The sequence below is a fragment of the Salmo salar genome, chromosome ssa06 (genome assembly GCF_905237065.1).
Source record: "Salmo salar chromosome ssa06, Ssal_v3.1, whole genome shotgun sequence".
Taxonomy (NCBI): domain Eukaryota; kingdom Metazoa; phylum Chordata; class Actinopteri; order Salmoniformes; family Salmonidae; genus Salmo; species Salmo salar.
The window spans coordinates 85,028,380-85,054,587 of record NC_059447.1 but is presented as its reverse complement, the minus strand read 5'-3'; the positions used below and the strand labels follow the sequence as shown (position 1 = coordinate 85,054,587).

The 26,208-nt window shown below is 46.1% G+C and overlaps 1 protein-coding gene and 1 long non-coding RNA gene across 2 annotated transcripts; one reads left to right on the top strand and one right to left on the bottom strand.

The window, feature by feature from the left end:
• Positions 1-4,928: 4,928 nt before the first annotated feature.
• On the bottom strand, positions 4,929-6,151 carry LOC106608248 (uncharacterized). The gene is made up of 4 exons (XM_014206090.2): positions 6,068-6,151; positions 5,931-5,986; positions 5,069-5,780; positions 4,929-4,989 (listed from the first exon to the last, which is right to left on the bottom strand). Exons 1-4 carry the CDS (start codon positions 6,097-6,099, stop codon positions 4,947-4,949), a joined length of 843 nt encoding a protein of 280 aa, XP_014061565.2. The 5' UTR covers positions 6,100-6,151; the 3' UTR covers positions 4,929-4,946.
• Positions 6,152-6,432: 281 nt separating this feature from the next.
• LOC106608249 (uncharacterized) lies at positions 6,433-7,813 on the top strand. The gene is made up of 4 exons (XR_001329421.2): positions 6,433-6,466; positions 6,541-6,567; positions 6,751-7,343; positions 7,430-7,813. It is a non-coding gene; the product is annotated as an uncharacterized lncRNA (long non-coding RNA).
• The last annotated feature ends 18,395 nt before the right edge of the window (positions 7,814-26,208 follow it).

Below are 26,208 nucleotides of genomic sequence, written 5' to 3'. Positions count from 1 at the left end.
CCCCCTCCCTCTCTTCCCTACCACCCCCTTCTTTCCTCTACCCTATTTTCCCTACCACCCTCTTCCCTTTTTCCCTCTCACCCCCCTCTCTTCCCTACCACCCCCTTCCCTCTACCCTCTCACCCCCCCTCTCTTCCCTACCACCCCCTCCCTCTCTTCCCTACCACCCCCTCCCTCTCTTCCCTACCACCCCCTCCCTCTCTTCCCTACCCTATTTTCCCTACCACCCTCTCCCCCTCCCTTCTTTCCTCTACCCTATTTTCCCAACCACCCTCTCACTCTACCCTCTTTTCCCTACCACCCCCTTCCCTCTACCCTCTCACCCCCCCTTCCCTACCACCCCCTCCCTCTCTTCCCTACCACCCCCTTCTTTCCTCTACCCTATTTTCCCTACCACCCTCTTCCCTTTTCCCTCTCACCCCCCCTCTCTTCCCTACCACCCCCTTCCCTCTACCCTCTCACCCCCCCTCTCTTCCCTACCACCCCCTCCCTCTCTTCCCTACCACCCCTCCCTCTCTTCCCTACCACCCCCTCCCTCTCGTCCCTACCCTATTTTCCCTACCACCCTCTCCCCTCTTCCCTCTCACCCCCTTCTCTTCCCTCTACCCTCTCACCCCCTCTCTTCCCTACCACCCCCTCCCTCTCTTCCCTACCACCCCCTCCCTCTCTTCCCTACCACCCCCTCCCTCTCTTCCCTACCACCCCCTCCCTTCTTTCCTCTACCCTATTTTCCCTACCACCCTCTTCCCTCTTCCCTCTCACCCCCCCTCTCTTCCCTACCACCCCCTCTTGTCTTCCCTACCAGCCTCTTCCCTACCACCCTCTTCCCTACCAACCTGTTCCCTCTCCCTCTCCCTTCCCTACCAACCTCTCACTCTACCCTCTCTTCCCTACCACCCTCCCTCTTTCCTCCACACCAGGCCTGTTTCTATTCGCCCACACAGAGGACTCGAGGTGAGGGGGTATTTTTACGTCCCTGGCGTTTGGAGGAGCTCCATATGGCCGGGATCAAAGGTGTTTCTGGTTGCACGGTTCTGCTTGGTTGGCAGCTACCGACGTTAATTAGAAAACAAGATCAGAGGCGGTATTAAAATCCAATTAAGGTCCCATGAACAGATTGCCAAGTGATGTTCACTAATCCATTTCTGAGCACCACGTAAATTTTAGTGGCAGCATTTGGTTTTATGTGTGTGTGTGTGTGTGTCGGTGTGTCACCGGCAGGGCTACCTCTGGCTGTTTGTGACATTGTCTGGTGTTTTCTACTATATGACTTATGACTTCTTATAAAATCGACGACAATCGGTAACCTCTAAAATTCCCGAGGAGCTAAAGCATAATCACCCATGTGGAATACTTGATCGCTCAGTCATAATTTGTATTTATTTTACCTTTATTTAACTAGGCAAGTCAGTTAAGAAGAAATTCTTATTTACACTGACGGCCTAGGAACAATGGGTTAACTGCATTGTTCAGGGGTAGACCAAACAATTTTTACCTTGTCAGCTGGGGAATTTGATTTTGTAACCTTCCGGTTACTAGTCCAACACTCTAACCACTAGGCTACCTGCCACCCCAATAATGAACCCCAATTAAAATGGAATATGTAAGAGGGATGAGGCCAACCTGAAATTCACTAGTTCAGAAGACTTGTAAGAGCTGGGATTTAATTTGATTAACCGTAAAACAAAAACAAAAAATCCACTGATCACAATAGCATATGAAATACAGAAGGTGGGAGAAATCAACTTAGAACTTAGCATCAGGTTGATCGAAGTAGATCAAATCAAAACGTCAATAAGTATAGAAAGGATAAGGGACCAACTGAAACCAAAAACATGAAATCAAATCAAATGTCACATTCGCTGAATACAACAGGTGTAGACCTTACAGTGAAATGCTTGATTATGAGCCCTTAACCTGTTATGGATAGGGGGCAGTATTTTCACGGCCGGATAAAAAACGTACCCGATTTAATCTGATTATTACTCCTGCCCAGAAACTAGAATATGCATATAACTAGCTTTGGATAGAAAACACTCCAAAGTTTCTAAAACTGTTTGAATGGTATCTGTGAGTATAACAGAACTCATTTGGCAGGCCAAAACCCGAGAAGATTCCTTACAGGAAGTGCCCTCTCTGACCATTTCTTGGCCTTCTAAACTCTCTTTATTGAAAACTGAGGATCTCTGCTGTAACGTGACACTTCCTACGGCTCCCATGGGCTTTCAGAAGGCGGCAAAACGGTGAATGATGCCTTTGGAGCCCTTGGCTGAAAAACAGTAGCGCATTTGGATAGTGGTCGATCTGAGAACAATGAGACTGAGGCGCGTGCATGAGGCGACACCATGTTTTTATTCTTTCGTCTTTGAACGAAAACAACGACTCCCGGTCGGAATATTATCGCTTTTTTAAAAGAAAAATCGCATAAAAATTTATTTTAAACAGCGTTTGACATGCTTCGAAGTACGGTAATGGAATATTTTGACATTTTTTGTCACGAAACGCATCCGGCGCGTAACCCTTCGGATAGTGTCTTGAACGCACAACAAAACGCCGCTATTTGGATATAACTATGGATTATTTGGAACCAAACCAACATTTGTTATTGAAGTAGAAGTCCCGGGAGTGCATTCTGACAAAGAACAGCAAAGGTAATCCAATTTTTATTATAGTAAATCGGAGTTTGGTGAGGGCTAAACTTGGTGGGTGTCAAAATAGCTAGCCATGATGGCCAGGCTATCTACTCAGAATATTGCAAAATGTGCTTTCACCGAAAAGCTATTTTAAAATCGGACATAGCGAGTGCATAGAGGAGTTCTGTATCTATAATTCTTAAAATAATTGTTATGTTTTTTGTGAACGTTTATCGTGAGTAATTTAGTAAATTCACCGGAAGTGTTCGGTGGGAATGCTAGTTCTGAAAATCACATGCTAATGTAAAAAGCTGGTTTTTGATATATGAACTTGATTGAACAAAACATGCATGTATTGTATAACATAATGTCCTAGGAGTGTCATCTGATGAAGATCATCAAAGGTTAGTGCTGCATTTAGCTGTGGTTTTGTTTTTTGTGACATTATATGCTAGCTTGAAAAATGGGTGTCTGATTATTTTTGGCTGGGTACTCTGGCTGACATAATCTAATGTTTTGCTTTCGCTGTAAAGCCTTTTTGAAATTGGACAGTGTGGTTAGATAAAGGAGAGTCTTGTCTTTAAAATGGTGTAAAATAGTCATATGTTAGAAAAATTGAAGTTTTTGGATTTGAGGAATTTGTAATTCGCGCCACGCCTATCATTGGATATTGGAGCAGGTGTTCCGCTAGCGGAACGTCTAGATGTAAGAGCCAACGATGCAGTTGCAAAATAATAACACAAGAGGAATTAAATACATAAGAATGGAGTACAAGATCAATGTGCAGGGAGTACCAGATCAATGTGCAGGGATAATAGCTATATACAGAGAGTACCAGTACCAGATCAATGTGCAGGGGTAATAGCTTTAAACACACACGAGAGTACCAGATCAATGTGCAGGGATATTAAGTATTTGAGGTAGATATGTACTGTACTTGAAGGCAGGGTAAAGTGACTAGGCATCAGGATAGATACAAGTACATTAAACAGAGTAACAAAATAATGAGTGAAATTGAGTGTGTTGCGTCAGTGTAGCGTGTCTGTAGCGTCAGTGTAGCGTGTCTGTAGCGTCAGTGTAGCGTGTCAGTGTAGCGTCAGCGTAGCGTGTCAGTGTAGCGTCAGCGTAGCATGTCTGTAGCGTGTCTGTAGCGCGTATCAAGGTTTCCCCAAACTCGCTCCCCAGGACCCCAAGGGGTGCACCTTTCATTTTGTGCCCTAAAACTACACAGCCCATTCAAATAATGAACTCAAACTTTGATAATTTGAATCAGCTGTGTAGCGTTGGGGCAAGAAACAAAATATGCACCCAAGGACCTATTTTGGGAAACAATGGTATATAGTTGTGTGCGCAGAGGCAGTGGTCCGGTTTGCAGAGTGAACAGTATGGCTGAAATCTTTCACAATGTCAGACCATCCTTATACCCCAGAGGTCTTGATTGCAGGGAGCTCGGAACCATTGAAGTGCTGGGCCAGCCCCAACACCCTCTAGCCATACAGCTCTCAATAGTGCAGATGTAGAACTTTAAGATACAAGGGCCTATGGCAAATCTGTTCAGCCACCTGAGGGGGAAGAGGCACTGTTGGGTGTCCTTTTCAAACTATGCTGACCACATTTAGTTCTTAGTGATGCGAACGCCAGGATACTTTAACCTCAACCCACTAAAGCCCTGTTGATGTGGGCATGCCCTCTTCCTGGGTACCATCAGATAGTCTTACTGACATCAAGGGAGAAGTTGTCCTGGTACCACACTGTCAAGTCTGACATCCCTGTAGACCATGGTCATTCACAAGCAGACATCTGGAGACACAGCCAAAAGTCTGGCCACCCCCCAGCTCTAGATGACTTTAGGCTGGGTATCTGTATAGCACTGTGACATGTGCCAAATTTTAAAGGGCTTCATAAAAAAGGTTTTGATTGAGCATGAGAAGTGTCTGCAGCTGGTGTCGTATGGCCTGAAACAGCCACGTTACCACTGACAAGCCCTGTTCATGTTGAAAGGAAAACTATAGCGCCACAAAGGACAGCGGATTAGGAAGTAAGCAAATGAGGCTTAAGTGGCAGAAATTCCCAAAATGTAGACGCTAAGCAAATTTGGGAATGAGCTCTGCAAGGGACAGTCAAAATCTCAGCCACTGGATTTGGTAGATAAGGATGGCTGTAGAAAAGCAGTGGAGCAGGACAAACAGCCAGATGAATTTGATGACATGTATATTGTACAAACTGAATGTTCCTGCTTGTGTGTAGAACCAAACACTTAATATATAAACCAACCTACACAATATACATTTATATAAAGTACTTTATTGGCAGTCAACACAGCCATGAGACAGCAGGATCCAGGTTAGCACAGAACCTGAGGATGAGAAGGGAAGTGTTACAGCTGCTCAACACATCAGAAAACAAGTGACAGAAATCAAAGCCAAAAACATTACCTTGTCCTACTGGCAGGCCGGTACTGGACCGGAGCAGGCCGGTACTGGACCGGAGCAGGCCGGTACTGGACCGGAGCAGGCCGGTACTGGACAAAACCAGCTGCGCTCCATTGGTCATTTCCATGCTCATATTTGGTTTTTAAATTGGTGATGGTGCCAGCAGGGAACTTCCCAGTGATGAACAGCTCACTATAATTATCCTCAAAATCTTCCTGGCTAGGTTCTGGTCTAATAACTTTGGACCGGGCTATAGTAGCAGGGAGTGGGGCTGGAATAGAACCTGCCTCAACTGCACCCTCAGGAAGTGGGAACCGTTGGTCTTCGAACTCACTCTGACTGTTGCCATGTTCATAAACACTCTCAAAGTGAGAGATATCCCCTGCCTGGAACTTACTTGGTGAAGACTCACACAGTGGAGGTAAAGGAAGATAACTAGGGTAAACTAGTCCAGCAGAACGACATCCAGTCTGTTCAGGAGCCTGAGGAATGACGTAAGGGGAAGCATCAGTCTTCAGGGGAGCTAAACACTGACTACCAAGATTGGAGCCCCCGTCAATAGGACTCCTAGAATCAACAGGACCAGGGAGGCTTGAACCAGAAGTAATGGGTTCATGTTTAAGGAAGTACTGTGTGTAGGTGTCACTTTGGCTGGGTTTGACAAGTGGACCATATAGAGTTGAAGTTCTTGGGTAGACTTGGCCCATCCTGTAGGCTGGGGAGAGAAGACCATACCATTACTTTTCAGATCTTAGAAAAGTCACTTATCAAACCTTAAAAGTTTAAGTACAAAATCCCACCAAAAGGTATTGGCAGACACATTACCCAACACATGTTACACAAAGCAATCCATTGTTGTTCTTACCTTGTTGATAGGGATAGCAATGAACATCCCAGAACAGCAAAACCAGGAACAGACCCCTAGATAACAAAACAGTTAAATGATGTAGACTACAACACTTATTGTGAAAAAGAAACACATTCATCTTAACTGTCACTTACACTGCACAGCACTTAGAAGCCATAATACTCATTGCACAATGGGGACATGTGAAGTATAGAGAAGCAACTGTGGCGTGTATTTATATGTTGTAGAGGACAACCTGTAACCAATCACAGCCTGATTGGACAATGATGGCCAGCTGGTGTTAATTCACTTGCCTTGTCTAACTTCAACTCAACCCCTACGCCCTTATATCCAGTTTTTGTCAGATCCACGGGCAACGGGATAGGGATAATGGTTGGTGTGGAATTGGGCCTCAATTAACTTCAGCTGTCCATCGTTATCTAATCAAGCTGTGATTGGTTACAGGGTGTCCTCTACAACATCTAAATACACTCCAGCATCTCTTCTCCTCATGTCAACAGTTCTCATTGTGCAATGGGTATGATGGCTCTAGTGTAAGTGATGTTTATGTTGGAGATTGGGTTGTTTTTAAACTACTGTAGTCTTTAATCATGTATCTGTTTTCTAGGGGGCTCCTCCTGGTTTTTCTTTTCTGGTATGTTCATTGTTATCCCCATCAACAAGTTAACACAAATGTCTGTTTAACTGTGTTGGAAAATGTTTTTGCCAGTACCTTTGTGTTTTTTTTTTTTTTTTTTTTTTCCAAGGTCTTTAATTAAAGTGACTTTTCCTTTTCTAAAAGGCAATGGTACTAAACATCTGTATTCTCTTCCCCCAGCCTACAGAATGGACTCAATCACCCTGAGGGTGCCTTCACCGCGTGACTGACCTGGCTATGACACAGCCACTGTCGATAGCGGTCCTTCAAAGCTCCCTGGTCCTGTTGTATCTGGGAGTCATGGTGTTGCTGTCCCGTAAGGCTGTGGCTTCCCCTTACCTCATTCCTCAGGCTCCTGAACAGACTGGATGTGTTCCTGCTGGAGGAACTTACCCTAGTTTACTTCCACTACCTTCCCTTTGAGTCTCCAAGTAAGTTCCAGGCAGGGGTTCTCTCACATTGAGTGTCTGAACATGGCAACAGTCAGTGAGTCTGAAGACCAATGGTTCCCACTTCCTGAGGATGCAGGATAAAGTTCCCTGCTGGCACCATCAGCCATTTCAGAACTTGCTATGAGCATGGGAATGACCAATGGTGCTCAGCCAGCTTCATCTGGTACCATACTACTCCTGTCACATACAACTCTTTCCTGAACCCAGTGATACCAAGGTAAAGAGGACTCTAGCTCTGCCAAGGGTCCGGTTGGCTCCAGTCCTTCCCAGCAGAGCCAGGGAGGCTATGGTTTTCATGACAGTAACTTCATGAAACCACAGGTACAACCTCAGATTTTTACACCATTTATGTGCAGTATAATAAACTAAGCATGACTAACTTGTTCTGGGTGTCTGATGCTCCCCAGGTTCTAGCTGGTTCCAGTTCTTCTCAGGTGACCTACAGTTCTGACCCTCAGAACCTTGAACAGGATGACCTAGACCCTTGATCCCCTGGCTTAAGCGATGCTCTCTGGAATCAGAAGTAGGGTTCCTGGATTTCTGTATATAATGGTAACCAATATATGTTGCCAGTACTTTTAACGCCTGGTTTATTGTGTTCCTCATATCCCAGTCCACGGATGTAGTTTTGGACATCACTATTATTACTGTCATAGGGGCTACTAAACCTCTAAAAAGAACTTGGATATTGAATTAACCAGGTACAACTTCTGAGTTTCGTCATATCTGATGTGTAGTTGATGTCTTGCCTTCCTCACAGCAATCAGTACTAACCTGCATTCTTATACTGTTATCACAACTTAATAAATGATACAATGATTCCCTTTTGTCTATTGATTGGCCCTCTACAGTTTTAATGTAGTCTTAAGTCTCATAGGCATTGCACTTTAATTGAAAGTTGTGACTGGGTACCATTTGAAGTAATAATAATTATACGACTGCAGTGCTAGGCTCTACGACTGCAGTGCTAGGCTCTACGACTGCAGATATTGTCTAACCAAGGAGGCTTAGTTTTAAGCTGTTTCCAAGCAATTGTAATTGACACTAGATCACTTAATTGGACAGTGGGCTTCATAATTTGTCTAACAAATCACTAGACTAATATTTAAATGGTTAATCAACTCTTTGACACAGGATTGGCTCTTAATGTGGCAATTTTGCTCAAATTGCTGCGATATTAGCCATTTTCAGTGCAACATACCGACAAATGAATTACGCGAGAGATTTTGTAGGCACAACACATCTGCGAAGGATTCTATTGCATTGACAGGCACTACTCAGCCCATACTCTACATAGACCGGCACGGCATAAACAATCAGAGCTGCAGTAAGCCAGAAAGCAAATAGACCATTGCAATATATGGATCTGTGCCATTTACTTAATGAACGGTGTTTACAGCATCAGTGGTTGAGTAGATGCGCTTGTTTTGACAAAGCGACAGCTGCATGTAGCCATGTGTGCAATTTTGTTCATATTCTTCGCTAGTTATTAGCCCAGTTTGATCATTTGTAGTCAGCAATGGGGAGTGACGAGCACAATGTGTATATTTCTAGGCATATTTGAAAAGAACCTCAAGTGAAGAGCTCTTTTGTTTTAAAGGGTCGGAGTTGTATTTTGAAACGCTTGAATAAGCTAAGCAGCCAATAGGCAGAGGGTAGTATTTGTCTGATTTCCTGTAATCATATGGGAATAATGAATTTTTTTAAGTGGTTTCTTGCATCAAACATTTTCAGTCACCTCCAGAAGGACAAGTGGATAAATAGTATATCATGCCCTGTGTGTTTTATTGAAAATATATGCCTACATTGAACACATATTGGCTGCTACTGTAGGCTGAATGATAGAACAGCTATTTCCATGTTACAATGTTATGGGATGCATTTTCTCCATTGTTTTTGATGGTACAGAAGGCCACTCTGGTAGGCCTGTATACATTATGATCAAATAGTCTACATGGCCACTGTTAAAATTGTAACTTAAAGCAAGTACAGCCTCAGTGTTCACAGTAAACTGGCACTGGAAGTTGCAGAGAAGTTTCAACATTCAAGTTTGCACTCAGGAGAACTGAAATTTGCTCAGTGCAGGAAAAAAAGTGCAGTAACATTGCTACAGTAGCTGTACAATTTTACCCGTTTTTGTATTTAAGTTTTTTTTTTTGCTGGGGGGTGGGTAACATTTGCCAAAATGTAGGCAAATTGTGCATTAAATTGGCGACAGTCTGTATTCCCCCAAACTATTACTTTGAGATGTTACCCCACTCTTCCACCAAGGCACCTGCAAGTTCCCGGACATTTCTGGGGGGAATGGCCCTAGCCCTCACCCTCCGATCCAACAGGTCCCAGATGTGCTCAATGGGATTGAGATCCGGGCTCTTCGCTGGCCATGGCAGAACACCGACATTCCTGTCTTGCAGTAAATCACGCACAGAACAAGCAGTATGGCTGGTGGCATTGTCATGCTGGAGGGTCATGTCAGGATGAGCCTGCAGGAAGGGAACCACATGAGGATGTTGTCTTCCCTGTAATGCACAGCGTTGAGATTGCCTGCAATGACAACAAGCTCAGTCCGATGAGGCAGTGACACACCACCCCAGACAATGATAGACCCTCCACCTCCAAATCGATCCCGCTGCAGAGTACAGGCCTCGGTGTAATGCTCATTCCTTCAACGATAAACGCGAATCCAACCATCACCCCTGGTGAGACAAAACCGCAACTCGTCAGTGAAGAGCACTTTTTGCCAGTCCTGTCTGGTCTAGCGATGGTGGGTTTGTGCCCATAGGCTACGTTGCCGGTGATTTCTGGTGAGGACCTGCCTTACAACAGGCCTACAAGCCCTCAGTCCAGCCTCTCTCAGCCTATTGCGGACAGTTTGAGCACTGATGGAGGGATTATGTGTTCCTGGTGTAACTCTGGCAGTTGTTGTTGACATCCTGTACCTGTCCTGCAGGTGTGATTTTTGGATGTAACGATCCTGTGCAGGTTTTTTTACACGTGGTCTGCCACTGCAAGGACGATCAGCTGTCTGTCCTGTCTCCCTGTAGTGCTGTCTTAGGCGTCTCACAGTACGGACATTGCAATTTATTGCCCTGGCCACATCTGCAGTCCTCATACCTCCTTGCAGCATGCCTAAGGTACGTTCACGCAGATGAGCAGGGACCCTGAGCATCTTTCTTTTGGTGTTTTTCAGAGTCAGTAGAAAGGCCTCTTTAGTGTCCTAAGTTTTCATAACTGTGACCTTAATTGCCTCTGTCTGTAAGCTGTTAGTGTCTTAACGACCGTTCTACTGGTGCATGTTCATTAATTGTTTATGGTTCATTGACAAGCATGGGAAACAGTGTTTAAACCCTTTACAATGAAGATCTGTGAAGTTATTTGGATTTTGACTAATTATCTTTGAAAGACAGGGTCCTGAAAAAGGGCCGATTCTTTTTTTGTTGTTGCTGAGTTTAGTTATGCGGTAACATCACATTCCCCGCGTATCCTACATGATTTGGCAATCACTGACTCAAACAGTTTCCATTTGTTGCAAAGAAAGTTCAAGAAAAGAAAAATCCCCTGTGCCGTTTCCATTACACATGTCGCAAAGATTTGTTTTGCAACATTGCTTTTGTGGAATAAACCTGGGTTAACCTTATGATGTTAAAGCCTGAATTTAAAATGGATTAAATTGAGATTTATTTGTCGTTTGCCTACACAGTACCCCATAATGTCAAAATGGAATGATATATATTTGACATTTTTACAAATTAAAACCTGAAATGTCTTTAGTCAATAAGTATTCAACCCCTTTGTTTACCAGCCTAAATATGTTCAGGACCAAAAATTTGCTTAGCGAGTCACATTAGTTGCATCGACTCATGGTGTGCAATTATAGTGTTTAAAAACAATTTTTTTATGACTACCTCATCTCTGTATCCCACACATACAATTGTATGTAAGGTCACTCAGTCAAGCAGTGGATTTCAAACACAGATTCAACCAATAAAGACCAAGTAGGTATTCCAATGCCTTGCAAAGGGCATCTATTGGTAGATGGGGGGTAAGCAAACATTGAATATCCCTTTGAGCGTTGTGAAATTATTAGTTACACTTTGGATGGTGTATCAATACACCCAGTCACTACAAAGTTACAGGCGTCCTTCCTAACTTAATTGCAGGAGAGGAAGGAAACCACTCAGGGATTTCACCATGAGGCCAATGGTGACCATAAAAGAGTTAGAGTTTAATGGTTGTGATAAGAGAAAACTGAGGACGGATCAACAACATTCTAGTTACTCCACAGAAGAAACATTTTCCAAAACATCCTTCCTGTTTGCAACAAGGCACTAAAGTAATTCTGCAAAAAATGTGGAAAAAGCAATTAACAATGAACACATTACTGAGTACCAGTCTATATTTTCAAGCATAGTGGTGGCTGCATCATCTCATGGGTATGGGTATGCTCATCCAGAGGTGGCGCTCCTAGTGGCCAGGGACTTTAATGCAGGGAAACGTGAATCCGTTTTACCTCATTTCTATCAGCATGTTAAATGTGCAACCAGAGGGGAAAAAAACTCTAGACCACCTTTACTCCACAAACAGAGACGCGTACAAAGCTCTCCCTCGCCCTCCATTTGGAAAATCTGACCATAATTCTATCCTCCTGATTCCTGCTTACAAGAAAAAAATGAAAGCAGGAAGTACCAGTGACTCGGTCAATAAAAAAGCGGTCAGATGAAGCAGATGCTAGGCTACAGCACTGTTTTTCTAGCACAGACCGGAATATGTTCTGGGATTCTCCGATGGCATTGAGGAGTACACCACATCAGTCACTGGCTTCATCAATAAGTGCATCGATGACGTCATCCCCACAGTGACTGTACGTACACACCCCAACCAGAAGCCATGGATTACAGGCAACATCTGCACTGAGCTAAAGGGTAGAGCTACTGCTTTCAAGGAGCGGGACTCAAACCCAGAAGCTTATAAGAAATCCTGCTATGACCGCCGATGAACCATCAAACAGGCAAAGAGTCAATACAGGACAAAGATTGAATTGTAGTACACCAGCTCCGATGCTCGTTGGATGTCGCAGGGCTTGCAAACCATTACAGACAACAATGGGAAGCATAGCCGAGAGCTGTGACACGAGCCAACCAGACAAGCTTAATTACCTCTATGCTCTCTTCAAGGCAAGTTACACTGAAACATGCATGAGAGCATCAGCTGTTCCGGTGACTGTGTGGTCATGCTCTCTGCAGCTGATGTGAGTAAGACCTTTAAACAGGTCTACATTCACAAGGCTGCACGGCCAGGCGGATTACCAGGACATATACTCCGAGCATGCGCTGACCAACTGGCAAGTGTCTTCACTGACATTTTCAAACTCTCCCTTTTCGAGTCTGTAATAACAACATGTTCCAAGCAGACCACCATAGTCCCTGTGCCCAAGAACACTAAGGTACCCTGCCTAAATGACTACCGACCCGTAGCACTCACATCTGTAGCCATGAAGTGCTTTGAAAGGCTGGTCATGGCTCACATCAACCCCATTGTCCCAGAAACCCTAGACCCATTCCAATTTGCATACCACCCCAACAGATCCACAGATGATGCAATCTCTATTGCACTCCACACTGCGCTTTCACACATGGACAAAAGGAACACCTATGTGAGAATGCTGTTCATTGACTACAGCTCAGCGTTCAACACCATCGTGCTCTCAAAGCTCATCAATAAGCTAAGGACCCTGGGACTAAACACCTCCCTCTGCAACTGGATCCTGGACTTCCTGGTGGGCCGCCCCGAGGTGGTAAGTGTAGGTAACAACACATCCGCCATGCTGATCCTCAACACGGGGGCCCCTCCTGTACTCCCTGTTCACTCATGACTGCACGGCCAGGCACAACTCCAACACCATCATTAAGTTTGTCGATGACACAACAGTGGTTGGCCTGATCATCGACAACGACGAGACAGCCTATAGGGAGGAGGTCAGAGACCATGGCCGTGTGGTGTCAGGACAACAACCTCTCCCTCAATGTGATCAAGACAAAGGAGATGATTGTGGACTACAGGTAAAGGAGGACCGTGCACGCCCCCATTCTCATCGACGGGGCTGTAGTGGAGCAGGTTGAGAGCTTCAAGTTCCTTGGTCCAAGCTCACCAAGACAGTCGTGAAGAGGACACGAAAAAACATTTTCCCCCTCAAGAGACTGAAAAGATTTGGCATTGTTCCTCAGATCCTCAAAAGGTTCTACAGCTGCACCATCAAGAGCATCCTGACGGGATGCATCACTGCCTAGTATGGCAACTGCTTGGCCTCCGACCGCAAGGCACTACAGAGGTTAGTGCGTATGGCCCAGAACATCACTGGGGCCAAGCTTCCTGCCATACAGGACCTCTATACCAAGCGGTGTCAGAGGAAGGCCCTAAAAATTGTCAAAGACTCCAGCCACCCTAGTCATAGACCGTTCTCTCTGCTATCGCACGGCAAGCGGTACTAGAATGTTATGTCCTAGAGGCTTCTAAACAGCTTCTACCCCCAAGCCATAAGACTCCTGAATATCTAAGCAAATTGCTACTCAGACTATTTGCATTACCCCCACTTCTTTTACTCTGCTGCTACTCTCTGTTATTATCTATGCATAGTCACTTTCATAACTCTACCTACATGTACATATTACCTCAATTCCCTCGACTAACCGGTGCCCCCGCACATTGACTCTGTACCGATAGCCCCTGTATATAGCCTCGCTATTGTTATTTTACTGCTACTGCTCTACTTTATTTCTTACTTTTCTTGTATTTTTCTTAACTGAATTGTTGGTTAAGGCCTTGTAAGTAAGCATTTCACTGTAAGGTCTACACCTGTTGTACTCAGCGCATGTGACAAGTACAATTTGATTTGATTTGCTTGTAATCGTTAAGGACTGTGGAGTTTTTCAGAATAAAAAAGAAACGGAATGGAACTAAGCACAAAATAAAAATAAAATCCTAGAGGAAAACCTGGTTCTGTCTGCTTTCCACCAGACACTAGGAGATTAATTCACCTTCGAGCAGGACAATAATCTATAACACAAGGCCAAATCTACACTGGAGTTGCTTACCAAGAAGACAAGGGATGTTCCTGAGTGGTGAAGTTTTGACTTAAATCTACTTGAAAATCTATTGCAAGACCTTAAAATCATTGTCTAGCAATGATCAACAACCAATTTGATAGAGCTTGAAGAATTTTGAAAATAATTATATTGTACAATCCAGGTTTGCAATGCTCTTAGAGACTTTCCCAGAAAGACTCACAGCTATAATTGCTTCCAAAGGTGATTCTAGCATGTATTGACTCAGGGGTGTGAATACTTATGTGAATGAGATATTTCTGTATTTAATTTAAAATAAATTATCAATAATGTATAAAACATGTTTTTACACTTCGTCATTATGGGGTATTGTGTGTAGATGGGTGACAAAAAATATATACTGCTCAAAAAAATAAAGGGAACACTTAAACAACACAATGTAACTCCAAGTCAATCACACTTCTGTGAAATCAAACTGTCCACTTAGGAAGCAACACTGATTGACAATAAATTTCACATGCTGTTGTGCAAATGGAATAGACAACAGGTGGAAATTATAGGCAATAAGCAAGACACCCCCAATAAAGGAGTGGTTCTGCAGGTGGAGACCACAGACCACTTCTCAGTTCCTATGCTTCCTGGCTGATGTTTTGGTCACTTTTGAATGCTGGCGGTGCTTTCACTCTAGTGGTAGCACGAGAAGGAGTCTACAACCCACACAAGTGGCTCAGGATGGCACATCAATGTGGATGGCACATCAATGTGAGCTGTGGCAAGAAGGTTTGCTGTGTCTGTCAGCGTAGTGTCCAGAGCATGGAGGCGCTACCAGGAGACAGGCCAGTACATCAGGAGATGTGGAGGAGGCCGTAGGAGGGAAACAACCCAGCAGCAGGACCGCTACCTCCGCCTTTGTGCAAGGAGGAGCAGGAGGAGCACTGCCAGAGCCCTGCAAAATGACCTCCAGCAGGGCACAAATGTGCATGTGTCTGCTCAAACGGTCAGAAACAAACTCCATGAGGGTGGTATGAGGGCCCGACGTCCACAGGTGGGGGTTGTGCTTACAGCCCAACACCATGCAGGATGTTTGGCATTTGCCAGAGAACACCAAGATTGGCAAATTCGCCACTGGGGCCCTGTGCTCTTCACAGATGAAAGCAGGTTCACACTGAGCACGTGACAGCCGTGACAGAGTCTGGAGATGCCGTGGAGAACGTTCTGCTGCCTGCAACATCCTCCAGCATGACCGGTTTGGCGGTGGGACAGTCATGGTGTGGGGTGGCATTTCTTTGGGGGGCCGCACAGCCCTCCATGTGCTCGCCAGAGGTAGCCTGACTGCCATTAGGTACCGAGATGAGATCATCAGACCCCTTGTGAGACCATATGCTGGTGCGGTTGGCCCTGGGTTCCTCCTAATGCAAGACAATGCTACTCCTCATGTGGCTGGAGTGTGTCAGCAGTTCCTGCAAGAGGAAGGCATTGATGCTATGGACTGGCCCGCCCGTTCCCCAGACCTGAATCCAATTGAGCACATCTGGGACATCATGTCTCGCTCCATCCACCAACGCCACGTTGCACCACAGACTGTCCAGGAGTTGGCGGTTGCTTTAGTCCAGGTCTGGGAGGAGATCCCTCAGGAGACCATCCGTCACCTTATCAGGAGCATGCCCAGGCATTGTAGGGAGGTCATACAGGCACGTGGAGGCCACACACACTACTGAGCCTCATTTTCACTTGTTTTAAGGACATTACATCAAAGTTGGATCAGCCTGTAGTGTGGTTTTCCACTTTAATTTTTCAGTGTGACTCCAAATCCAGACCTCCATGGGTTGATAAATTGGATTTCCATTGATTATTTTTGTGTGATTTTGTTCTCAGCACATTCAACTATGTAAAGAAAAAAGTATTTAATAAGATTATTTCTTTCATTCAGATCTAAGATGTGATGTTTAAGTGTTCCCTTTATTTTTTTGAGCAGTGTATATTTAATAAATGTTGAATTCAACACAACAAATATAACAAATATAGAATAACAAATATTCAACACAACAAATATAGAATAAGTCAAGGGCAATGAATACTTTATGAAGTCACTCTTAAAACTCTTTTATTTGAAATAATTATTTGCTGTCAGTAATGATATATTTCTGGGATTGTCTTCCTTTCACTCGTCTTACACTACCACTCTTTTTAAAAAGTCCTAAAAGTGTTTAAGTCACTGCTGAGGTAAAACACCAAAGATGACCCACAGGAGAAAATGGCAGCTATAGTCTGGTACAGAGCCCACTCAATCTACACCTGTCAAAACACAGAGGGACACACGTTATGATACTGACCCACCAACGCTTCAGGTCTCTTTTCTTTTCATCCCCCTGTACTTGAGACATGAAGGGGTCCAGACATCACTCCCAACTTCTTATCCCACAAATGTTAGAGAAGAGATAACCGAGCCATGCGCCATGTCTGCCACTGCCTTATTGGAGTGTATATTGTGAATAATGGCATTCCATCTCTTTGAAATATAATGGACACTGTGTGTTTTAGGTTGACTGTCTACCACATCTCACGCCACATGACATTCAGGTGTTAGCTGGGTAATGTTCAGGGATAAAACGTTTCGAAATGGGGAAGTACTAACTCAACCTATGACAATGCAGACTGACATGGCAACGTTAGAGAGACACACATTCTAGCTATAGGCTCTGTTCAGTCATAATTTAAGCCAGTCACCTAACCCCAGACAGTTCCAGATAGCAGCACTAACACAATAGAGGCTCAAGACTTCTCTCAGACACAGAATTACATTATCACATTATCACATTGTAAGAATCTATCTATTATGAGCGTTCAGTTCCATTTCAGTTTCCAGGGTCTTGGTTGCTTTGGTTGCTTTGTTGCTGATTGGGAGTCACACATAAGTAGCCTGTTTTTCCTTTGGGTTTTTGTGGGTGATTGTTTCTGTTTCGTTCATTTTGGACCAGACAGGACTGTTTGCTGTCGTTGCTGTTTTGTTTATAGTGGTTCATTTTATTAAATATTCAAAATGAATACACATCCTCTGCTGCACCTTGGTTTTATTATGACGACGGCCATTACAGGGATTGATTTGCACTTTTCACACCAAAGTACGTTCATCTCTAGGATACAGAACGTGTCTCCTTCCAGAGCGGTATGATGGCTGCGTGGTCCCATGGTGTTTATACTTGCGTACTATTGTTTGTACAGATGAACGTGGTACCTTCAGGCGTTTGGAAATTGCTCCCAAGGATGAATCAGACTTGTGGATGTCTACAATTGTTTTTCTGAGGTCTTGGCTGATTTCTTTTGATTTTCCCATAATGTCAAGCAAAGAGGCACTGAGTATGAAGATAAGTCTTGAAATACATCCACAGGTACACCTCCAATTGACTCAAATGATGTCAATTAGCCTATCAGAAGCTTCTAAAGCCATGACATCATTTTCTGGAATTTTCCAAGCTGTGTATAGGCACAGTCAACTTAGTGTATGTAAACTTCTGACCTACTGGAATTGTGATTCAGTGAATTATAAGTGAAATAATCTGTCTGTAAACAATTGTTGGAAAAATTACTTGTGTCATGCACACGTAGATGTTCTAATCGACTTGCTAAAACTAAAGTTTGTTAACAAGATTTTTGTGGAGTGGTTGAAAAATGAGTTTTAATGATTCCAACCTAAGTGTATGTAAACTTCTGACTTCAACTGAAAATACTTGTTAGATACTGCTGCACTGTCGGAACTAGAAGCATTTCGCTACATTCGCATTAACATCTGCTAAACATTTGTATGTGACCAATAAAATGTGATTTGATTTGATTTGATTTAGAAAGAAAAGCAAGGAGGGAAGCAGAAAAGCAGGGAGGGAAGCAGAAAAGCAGGGAGGGAAGCAGAATAGCAGGGAGGGAAGCAGAAAAGCAGGGAGGGAAGCAGAATAGCAGGGAGGGAAGCAGAAAAGCAGGGAGGGATGCAGCTTTACTGTCTTATACAATCACAAACTGTTGCCACTCAAGACCAACGTCAACTGTGCATTTCCCCCAGAAAGATGATTGTCTCTTTAGGGTAGACCACAAATCACCTGCACTCTGTATAACTATTGCTATAATTTTGCCAATTCACAAATCTTTCTGTTGGATGGAAGGGCGTTTTAGATTCTCCACTGTGTGCCATTTTGTGCATCGCTCCGTCGCTGCAGGCTTCTAGCTTCCGGACAGCAAAGCAGAGGACTGACGTCTAACATGAAGTACATCCCATTCCATTGTCATGGTTCCCATCACAGGTTTAACCCTGCAGGTTTAAAAGCTGTCATACTGAAATCATCAAAGGCCGCACGGTTGTGTCCACACTGAGTACTGCTGGCCACCACAGTTCTCCTAGCGACTACTGGCCACCACAGTTCTCCTAGCCACTACTGGCCACCACAGTTCTCCTAGCCACTACTGGCCACCACAGTTCTCCTAGCCACTGCTGGCCACCACAGCTCTCCAAGCCACTATTGGCCACCACAGTTCTCCTAGCCACTACTGGCCACCACAGTTCTCCTAGCCACTACTGGCCACCACAGTTCTCCTAGCCACTGCTGGCCACCACAGCTCTCCTAGCCACTACTGGCCACCACAGCTCTCCTAGCCACTATTGGCCACCACAGTTCTCCTAGCCACTACTGGCCACCACAGCTCTCCTAGCCACTACTGGCCACCACAGTTCTCCTAGCCACTACTGGCCACCACAGCTCTCCTAGCCACTACTGGCCACCACAGTTCTCCTAGCCACTACTGGCCACCACAGCTCTCCTAGCCAATACTGGCCACCACAGCTCTCTTAGCCACTGCTGGCCACCACAGTTCTCCTAGCCACTGCTGGCCACCACAGCTCTCCGAGCCACTACTGGCCACCACAGCTCTCCTAGCCACTACTGGCCACCACAGTTCTCCTAGCCACTACTGGCCACCACAGCTCTCCTAGCCACTATTGGCCACCACAGTTCTCCTAGCCACTACTGGCCACCACAGCTCTCCTAGCCGCTACTGGCCACCACAGCTCTCCTAGCCACTACTGGCCACCACAGTTCTCCTAGCCACTACTGGCCACCACAGCTCTCCTAGCCACTATTGGCCACCACAGTTCTCCTAGCCACTACTGGCCACCACAGCTCTCCTAGCCACTACTGGCCACCACAGTTCTCCTAGCCACTATTGGCCACCACAGCTCTCCTAGCCACTACTGGCCACCACAGCTCTCCTAGCCACTACTGGACACCACAGTTCTCCTAGCCACTACTGGCCACCACAGTTCTCCTAGCCAATACTGGCCACCACAGCTCTCTTAGCCACTGCTGGCCACCACAGTTCTCCTAGCCACTGCTGGCCACCACAGCTCTCCTAGCCACTACTGGCCACCACAGCTCTCCTAGCCACTACTGGCCACCACAGTTCTCCTAGCCACTACTGGCCACCACAGCTCTCCTAGCCACTATTGGCCACCACAGTTCTCCTAGCCACTACTGGCCACCACAGTTCTCCTAGCCACTGCTGGCCACCACAGCTCTCCTAGCCACTACTGGCCACCACAGCTCTCCTAGCCACTATTGGCCACCACAGTTCTCCTAGCCACTACTGGCCACCACAGCTCTCCTAGCCACTACTGGCCACCACAGTTCTCCTAGCCACTACTGGCCACCACAGCTCTCCTAGCCACTACTGGCCACCACAGTTCTCCTAGCCACTACTGGCCACCACAGCTCTCCTAGCCAATACTGGCCACCACAGCTCTCTTAGCCACTGCTGGCCACCACAGTTCTCCTAGCCACTGCTGGCCACCACAGCTCTCCGAGCCACTACTGGCCACCACAGCTCTCCTAGCCACTACTGGCCACCACAGTTCTCCTAGCCACTACTGGCCACCACAGCTCTCCTAGCCACTATTGGCCACCACAGTTCTCCTAGCCACTACTGGCCACCACAGCTCTCCTAGCCGCTACTGGCCACCACAGTTCTCCTAGCCACTGCTGGCCACCACAGCTCTCCTAGCCACTACTGGCCACCACAGCTCTCCTAGCCACTACTGGCCACCACAGTTCTCATAGCCACTACTGGCCACCACAGCTCTCCTAGCCACTATTGGCCACCACAGTTCTCCTAGCCACTACTGGCCACCACAGTTCTCCTAGCCACTGCTGGCCACCACAGCTCTCCTAGCCACTACTGGCCACCACAGCTCTCCTAGCCACTATTGGCCACCACAGTTCTCCTAGCCACTACTGGCCACCACAGCTCTCCTAGCCACTACTGGCCACCACAGTTCTCCTAGCCACTACTGGCCACCACAGCTCTCCTAGCCACTACTGGCCACCACAGTTCTCCTAGCCACTACTGGCCACCACAGCTCTCCTAGCCAATACTGGCCACCACAGCTCTCTTAGCCACTGCTGGCCACCACAGTTCTCCTAGCCACTGCTGGCCACCACAGCTCTCCGAGCCACTACTGGCCACCACAGCTCTCCTAGCCACTACTGGCCACCACAGTTCTCCTAGCCACTACTGGCCACCACAGCTCTCCTAGCCACTATTGGCCACCACAGTTCTCCTAGCCACTACTGGCCACCACAGCTCTCCTAGCCGCTACTGGCCACCACAGCTCTCCTAGCCACTACTGGCCACCACAGTTCTCCTAGCCACTACTGGCCACCACAGCTCTCCTAGCCACTATTGGCCACCACAGTTCTCCTAGCCACTACTGGCCACCACAGCTCTCCTAGCCACTACTGGCCACCACAGTTCTCCTAGCCACTATTGGCCACCACAGCTCTCCTAGCCACTACTGGCCACCACAGCTCTCCTAGCCACTACTGGCCACCACAGTTCTCCTAGCCACTACTGGCCACCACAGTTCTCCTAGCCAATACTGGCCACCACAGCTCTCTTAGCCACTGCTGGCCACCACAGTTCTCCTAGCCACTGCTGGCCACCACAGTTCTCCTAGCCACTACTGGCCACCACAGCTCTCCTAGCCACTACTGGCCACCACAGTTCTCCTAGCCACTACTGGCCACCACAGCTCTCCTAGCCACTATTGGCCACCACAGTTCTCCTAGCCACTACTGGCCACCACAGCTCTCCTAGCCGCTACTGGCCACCACAGCTCTCCTAGCCACTACTGGCCACCACAGTTCTCCTAGCCACTACTGGCCACCACAGCTCTCCTAGCCACTATTGGCCACCACAGTTTCCCTAGCCACTACTGGCCACCACAGCTCTCCTAGCCACTACTGGCCACCACAGTTCTCCTAGCCACTGCTGGCCACCACAGTTCTCCTAGCCACTACTGGCCACCACAGCTCTCCTAGCCACTACTGGCCACCACAGTTCTCCTAGACACTATTGGCCACCACAGCTCTCCTAGCCACTGCTGGCCACCACAGCTCTCCTAGCCACTACTGGCCACCACAGTTCTCCTAGCCACTACTGGCCATCACAGCTCTCCTAGCCACTGCTGGCCACCACAGTTCTCCTAGCCACTGCTGGCCACCACAGCTCCCCTAGCCACTGCTGGCCACCACCGTTCTCCTAGCCACTACTGGCCACCACAGTTCTCCTAGCCACTGCTGGCCACCACAGCTCCCCTAGCCACTGCTGGCCACCACAGTTCTCCTAGCCACTACTGGCCATCACAGCTCTCCTAGCCACTGCTGGCCACCACAGTTCTCCTAGCCACTGCTGGCCACCACAGCTCCCCTAGCCACTGCTGGCCACCACAGTTCTCCTAGCCACTACTGGCCACCACAGTTCTCCTAGCCACTGCTGGCCACCACAGCTCCCCTAGCCACTGCTGGCCACCACAGTTCTCCTAGCCACTACTGGCCACCACAGCTCTCCTAGCCACTGCTGCCCACCACAGTTCTCCTAGCCACTATTGGCCACCACAGTTCTCCTAGCCAATACCAGCGGCTAGCCAATGTCATAGTTCACATGTGACATGCCATTACACTTCCCTTTAAGTCATCTTAACGGATGTAATGTAAGGCCCCACTGTCTTTTTCCAACGCCTGTCTTTGTCTCCAAGTATCCAATGCCATGGGAAAAAAGGGTGATACATTGACAGCAGTAAGGAGGTCTCTCATTCTCCCTTAACCAAAAGGGCTGGGAGGCGATTTGGTCACATAGAGAGACAGGGACAGGCAGTCACAGAGAATGAACTCTGAAATCACTGGTCTTAGTAAAACCACGTCCTCTACTAAACAGGGTGGCAGTAGGGGTTGTGGTCCAGGTCTCAACCACACAGAGCCGTCACAAAGAACCCACTTTCCTCTGGCTAACCGGGCCCCCATGGATCCTGCTGTCTGTATCCAGTTACTAATCTACTGTCCCTGACTCTGACCGGTGGCCAATCAAATGTTGGCGCTGCCTGCCCAACAGGCAGGGTAGTCTGCGCTAGGTTGCACCGCGCTAGAGAGGTGAAGACTGCGACCAGAGCAAATCCACTCCAGCTGTGCAGCCCCTGAGAACCAGAGAGAGGGATGGAGGCAGAGACAGAGAGAGGGCAGAATTATGAGAGAGAAAGGCAGGAATGGAGAGATGGATCAAGAAAAGAAGGAAAGAGAGAGAGAGGGCTTTTTAGAAGGGTGGTCAGGAAACTCTGAGCAGTGTGGTCACTTGACAGCTGTGGTCTTCTAGAATCAGAGGATTCTATCCCCTCAGGGAGTTCTGACCCAGAGAGGAACAAGGACTCTGTGGTCGTATCGACCGTACAGTGAAGTAAAGGAAATGCATACTTACTTATTCGGAGAGAAAAAAACACTTCCGTACCAACTCAGTGGGAGGTTGTTCCTGTTTCATTCACTGGAGAAAGATATCGCCTGCTATTAAAAGTTGTACATTTCACAAACAGTAATGATCAACAATTTCATTTAACTACAAATAAAATAAATTGACTGCCCATTGTTCGTACAATCCCCTTCTAACTAAAGAAGAACCAGAGGCCATTGTTCAACGTGTAAATGCTCCAGTTAACTTAAGTCTGAACACCTACCATATCATACGAGCATAACATTCCCCATTGAGAAGTTGTGTATGGAAGAGTGAACCTTGTTGATGAAACACCTATTATCCTCAGAGGGTGAAGACAAGTGGTAATCTATTCTAGCTCAACACTGACGTGTGTCTTTATCAAGTTGATCCTGTGTTTATCTCTGTGATAGCTGTACTGGTCATGGTGACAGAGGTCTCTAAGACGCTCTGACACCTCTCTGTAGAAGAACAGTCAAGCGAAGTGTTTGTTTGTCTTCCTGCTAAAACCACACCGTTTGTCTGCATATTTACTATTTCTCTCTTTCTTACCTTCTATTTCTTTCTGTCTCAACCTACCTCTCCAACTCTCTCTCTCTCTCTCTCTCTCTCTCTCTCTCTCACACACGCAAACGTTCTCTCTTTCCCTCCACCCCTCCCATCTCTGCCTTCCCTTTCTATGTGGTGTAATTCCAGTTTATTCAGCCAGACCTCCCCAGAGCACCTAAACACAGGCAGGTAAATTACCGCAGCATGGCGGCTGGCTGGCGCTCTTCCTCTCTCCCTCTTTCTGCCCGAGGGGTCAGTCAGTGTCATTGTTGACATTGGACACATGCTCATCTAATATAAAATCTTCTCATTTGATTTGGACTGTAATTATGTCGTTAAAAAAAAAATAGCTGTGAAGGCTGTGGCCTGCCAGTGTGATCTGCTTTCATCAAGTGCAGACTGGTTTAATTATAGACTATAGACAGTGTTCACCATCCCATCATCAGCCCTTGTTCACTAGGCCTGGCTGGGCAGCCTGCCTGTCCTGCTGTTTCTTTAAGACATCACATTCTTTTATAGTGTGTTAATCACAAGGCAATAGGAGCTGTTAGCGATGTGATGAGATGTCTCAGGGTGGAAGAGCTGCTTGGAGCCTGGACACTAGTTCATACAGATCCTGGGAATGGGAGGGAGGGGAGGGAGGGGGGGAGGGAGGTGATGGGGGAATATACAGTTAAGCGATTGAGCATGATGATGGAATTTTATGTCTCGACTTTTTGTTTTTTGATGTGTGTGGGTGCGCACGCGCGTTTGATAATTATATGGGTTTTTTTCAGATCTGAAGCATACTGACATACTGACATTAAAGGAATGATTGTAGTCGCTGTGTTTCAAATTTGGAAAATTACTCAGACATATGGTTGCAAAACTCTGGGAACGTTCAAGAAATCCCCTGGTTTTCTCCAAAATCCCAGTTGGAGGACTTCCAATATCAGAGGGGAATACGCAGGACATCTGCATCCCTACAACCAGGATTTCTGAAAAACCAGGGAATTTATTGGACGTTCCTTTGCCACCTTACTCAGACATCAGTTCACCTGAATCGGACTACTTTGACAAGTTACTAATAGGTTGGAAAACATTTTCTTTAAGCCCATATATGAGGGTTTTATTTATTTATTTAACCTTTATTTAACTAGGCAAGTCAGTTAAGAACAAATTCTTATTTACAATGAAGACCTACTAAAAGGCAAAAGGCTTCCTGCGGGGACGGGGGTTAGGGATTAAAAAATAAAACAATGTAAATATAGGACACATCACAACAAGAGAGAACACTACATAAAGAGAGACCTAAGACAACAGCATAGCAAGGCAGCAACACAACATAACAACAACATGGTAGCAGCACAACATGGTAGAAACACAACATGGTAGCAGCATGAAACATGGTACAAATATTATTGGGCAGAGACAACAGCACAAAGGGCAAAAAGGTAGAGACAACAGTACATCACACAAAGCAGCCATAACTGTCAGTAAGAGTAAGTCTTTGAATAAAATACTGTCAGTAAGTCTTTGAATGAAGAGATGGAGATAAAACTGTCCAGTTTGAGTGTTTGTTGCAGCTCTTTCCAGTCGCTAGCTGCAGTGAACTGAAAAGAGGAACGACCCAGGGATGTGTGTGCTTTGGGGACCTTTAACAGAATGTGACTGGCAGAACGGGGGTTGTATGTGGAGGATGAGGGCTGCAGTAGATATCTCAGATAGGGGGGAGTGAGGCCTAAGAGGGTTTTATAAATAAGCATCAACCAGTGGGTCTTGTGACGGGTATAAAGAGATGACCAGTTTACAGAGGAGTATAGAGTGCAGTGTGTCCTATAAGGAGCATTGGTGGCAAATCTGATGGCCGAATGGTAAAGAACATCTAGCCGCTTGAGAGCACCCTTACCTGCCGATCTATAAATTATGTCTCCATAATCTAGCATGGGTAGGATGGTCATCTAAATCAGGGTTAGTTTGGCAGCTGGGGTGAAAGAGAAGCGATTACAATAGAGGAAACCAAGTCTGGATTTAACCTTAGCCTGCAGCTTTAATATGTGCTGAGAAGGACAGCACACTGTCTAGCCATACTTGTATGAGGTGACTACCTCAAGCTCTAATCCCTCAGAGGTAGTAATAACACCTGTGGGAGGAGGGGCATACTTCTTACCAAACCACATGACATTTGTTTTGGAGGTGTTCAGAACAAGGTTAAGGGTAGAGAAAGCTTGTTGGACACTAAGAAAGCTTTGTTGTAGAGCATTTAACACAAAATCTGGGGAGGGGCCAGCTGAGTATAAGACTATCATCTGCATATAAATGGATGAGAGAGCTTCCTCCTGCCTGAGCTATGTTGTTGATGTAAATTGAGAAGAGCTTGGAGCCTAGGATCAAGCCTTGGTGTACTCCCTTGGTGACAGGCAGTGGCTGAGACAGCAGATTTTCTGACTTTATACACTGCACTCTTTCAAATCAAATCAAATGTATTTGTCACATACACATGGTTAGCAGATGTTAATGCAAGTGTAGCGAAATGCTTGTGCTTCTAGTTCCGACCATGCAGTAATATCTAACAAGTAATATAACCTAACAATTTCACAACAACTACCTTATACACACACAAGTGTAAAGGAATGAATACGAATATGTACATAAAAATATATAAATGAGTGATGGCCGAACGGCATAGGCAAGATGCAGTAGATGGTATAGGGTACAGTATATACATATGAGATGAGTAATGTAGGGTATTAAAACATAAAGCGGCATTGTTTAAAGTGGCTAGTGATACATTACATCAA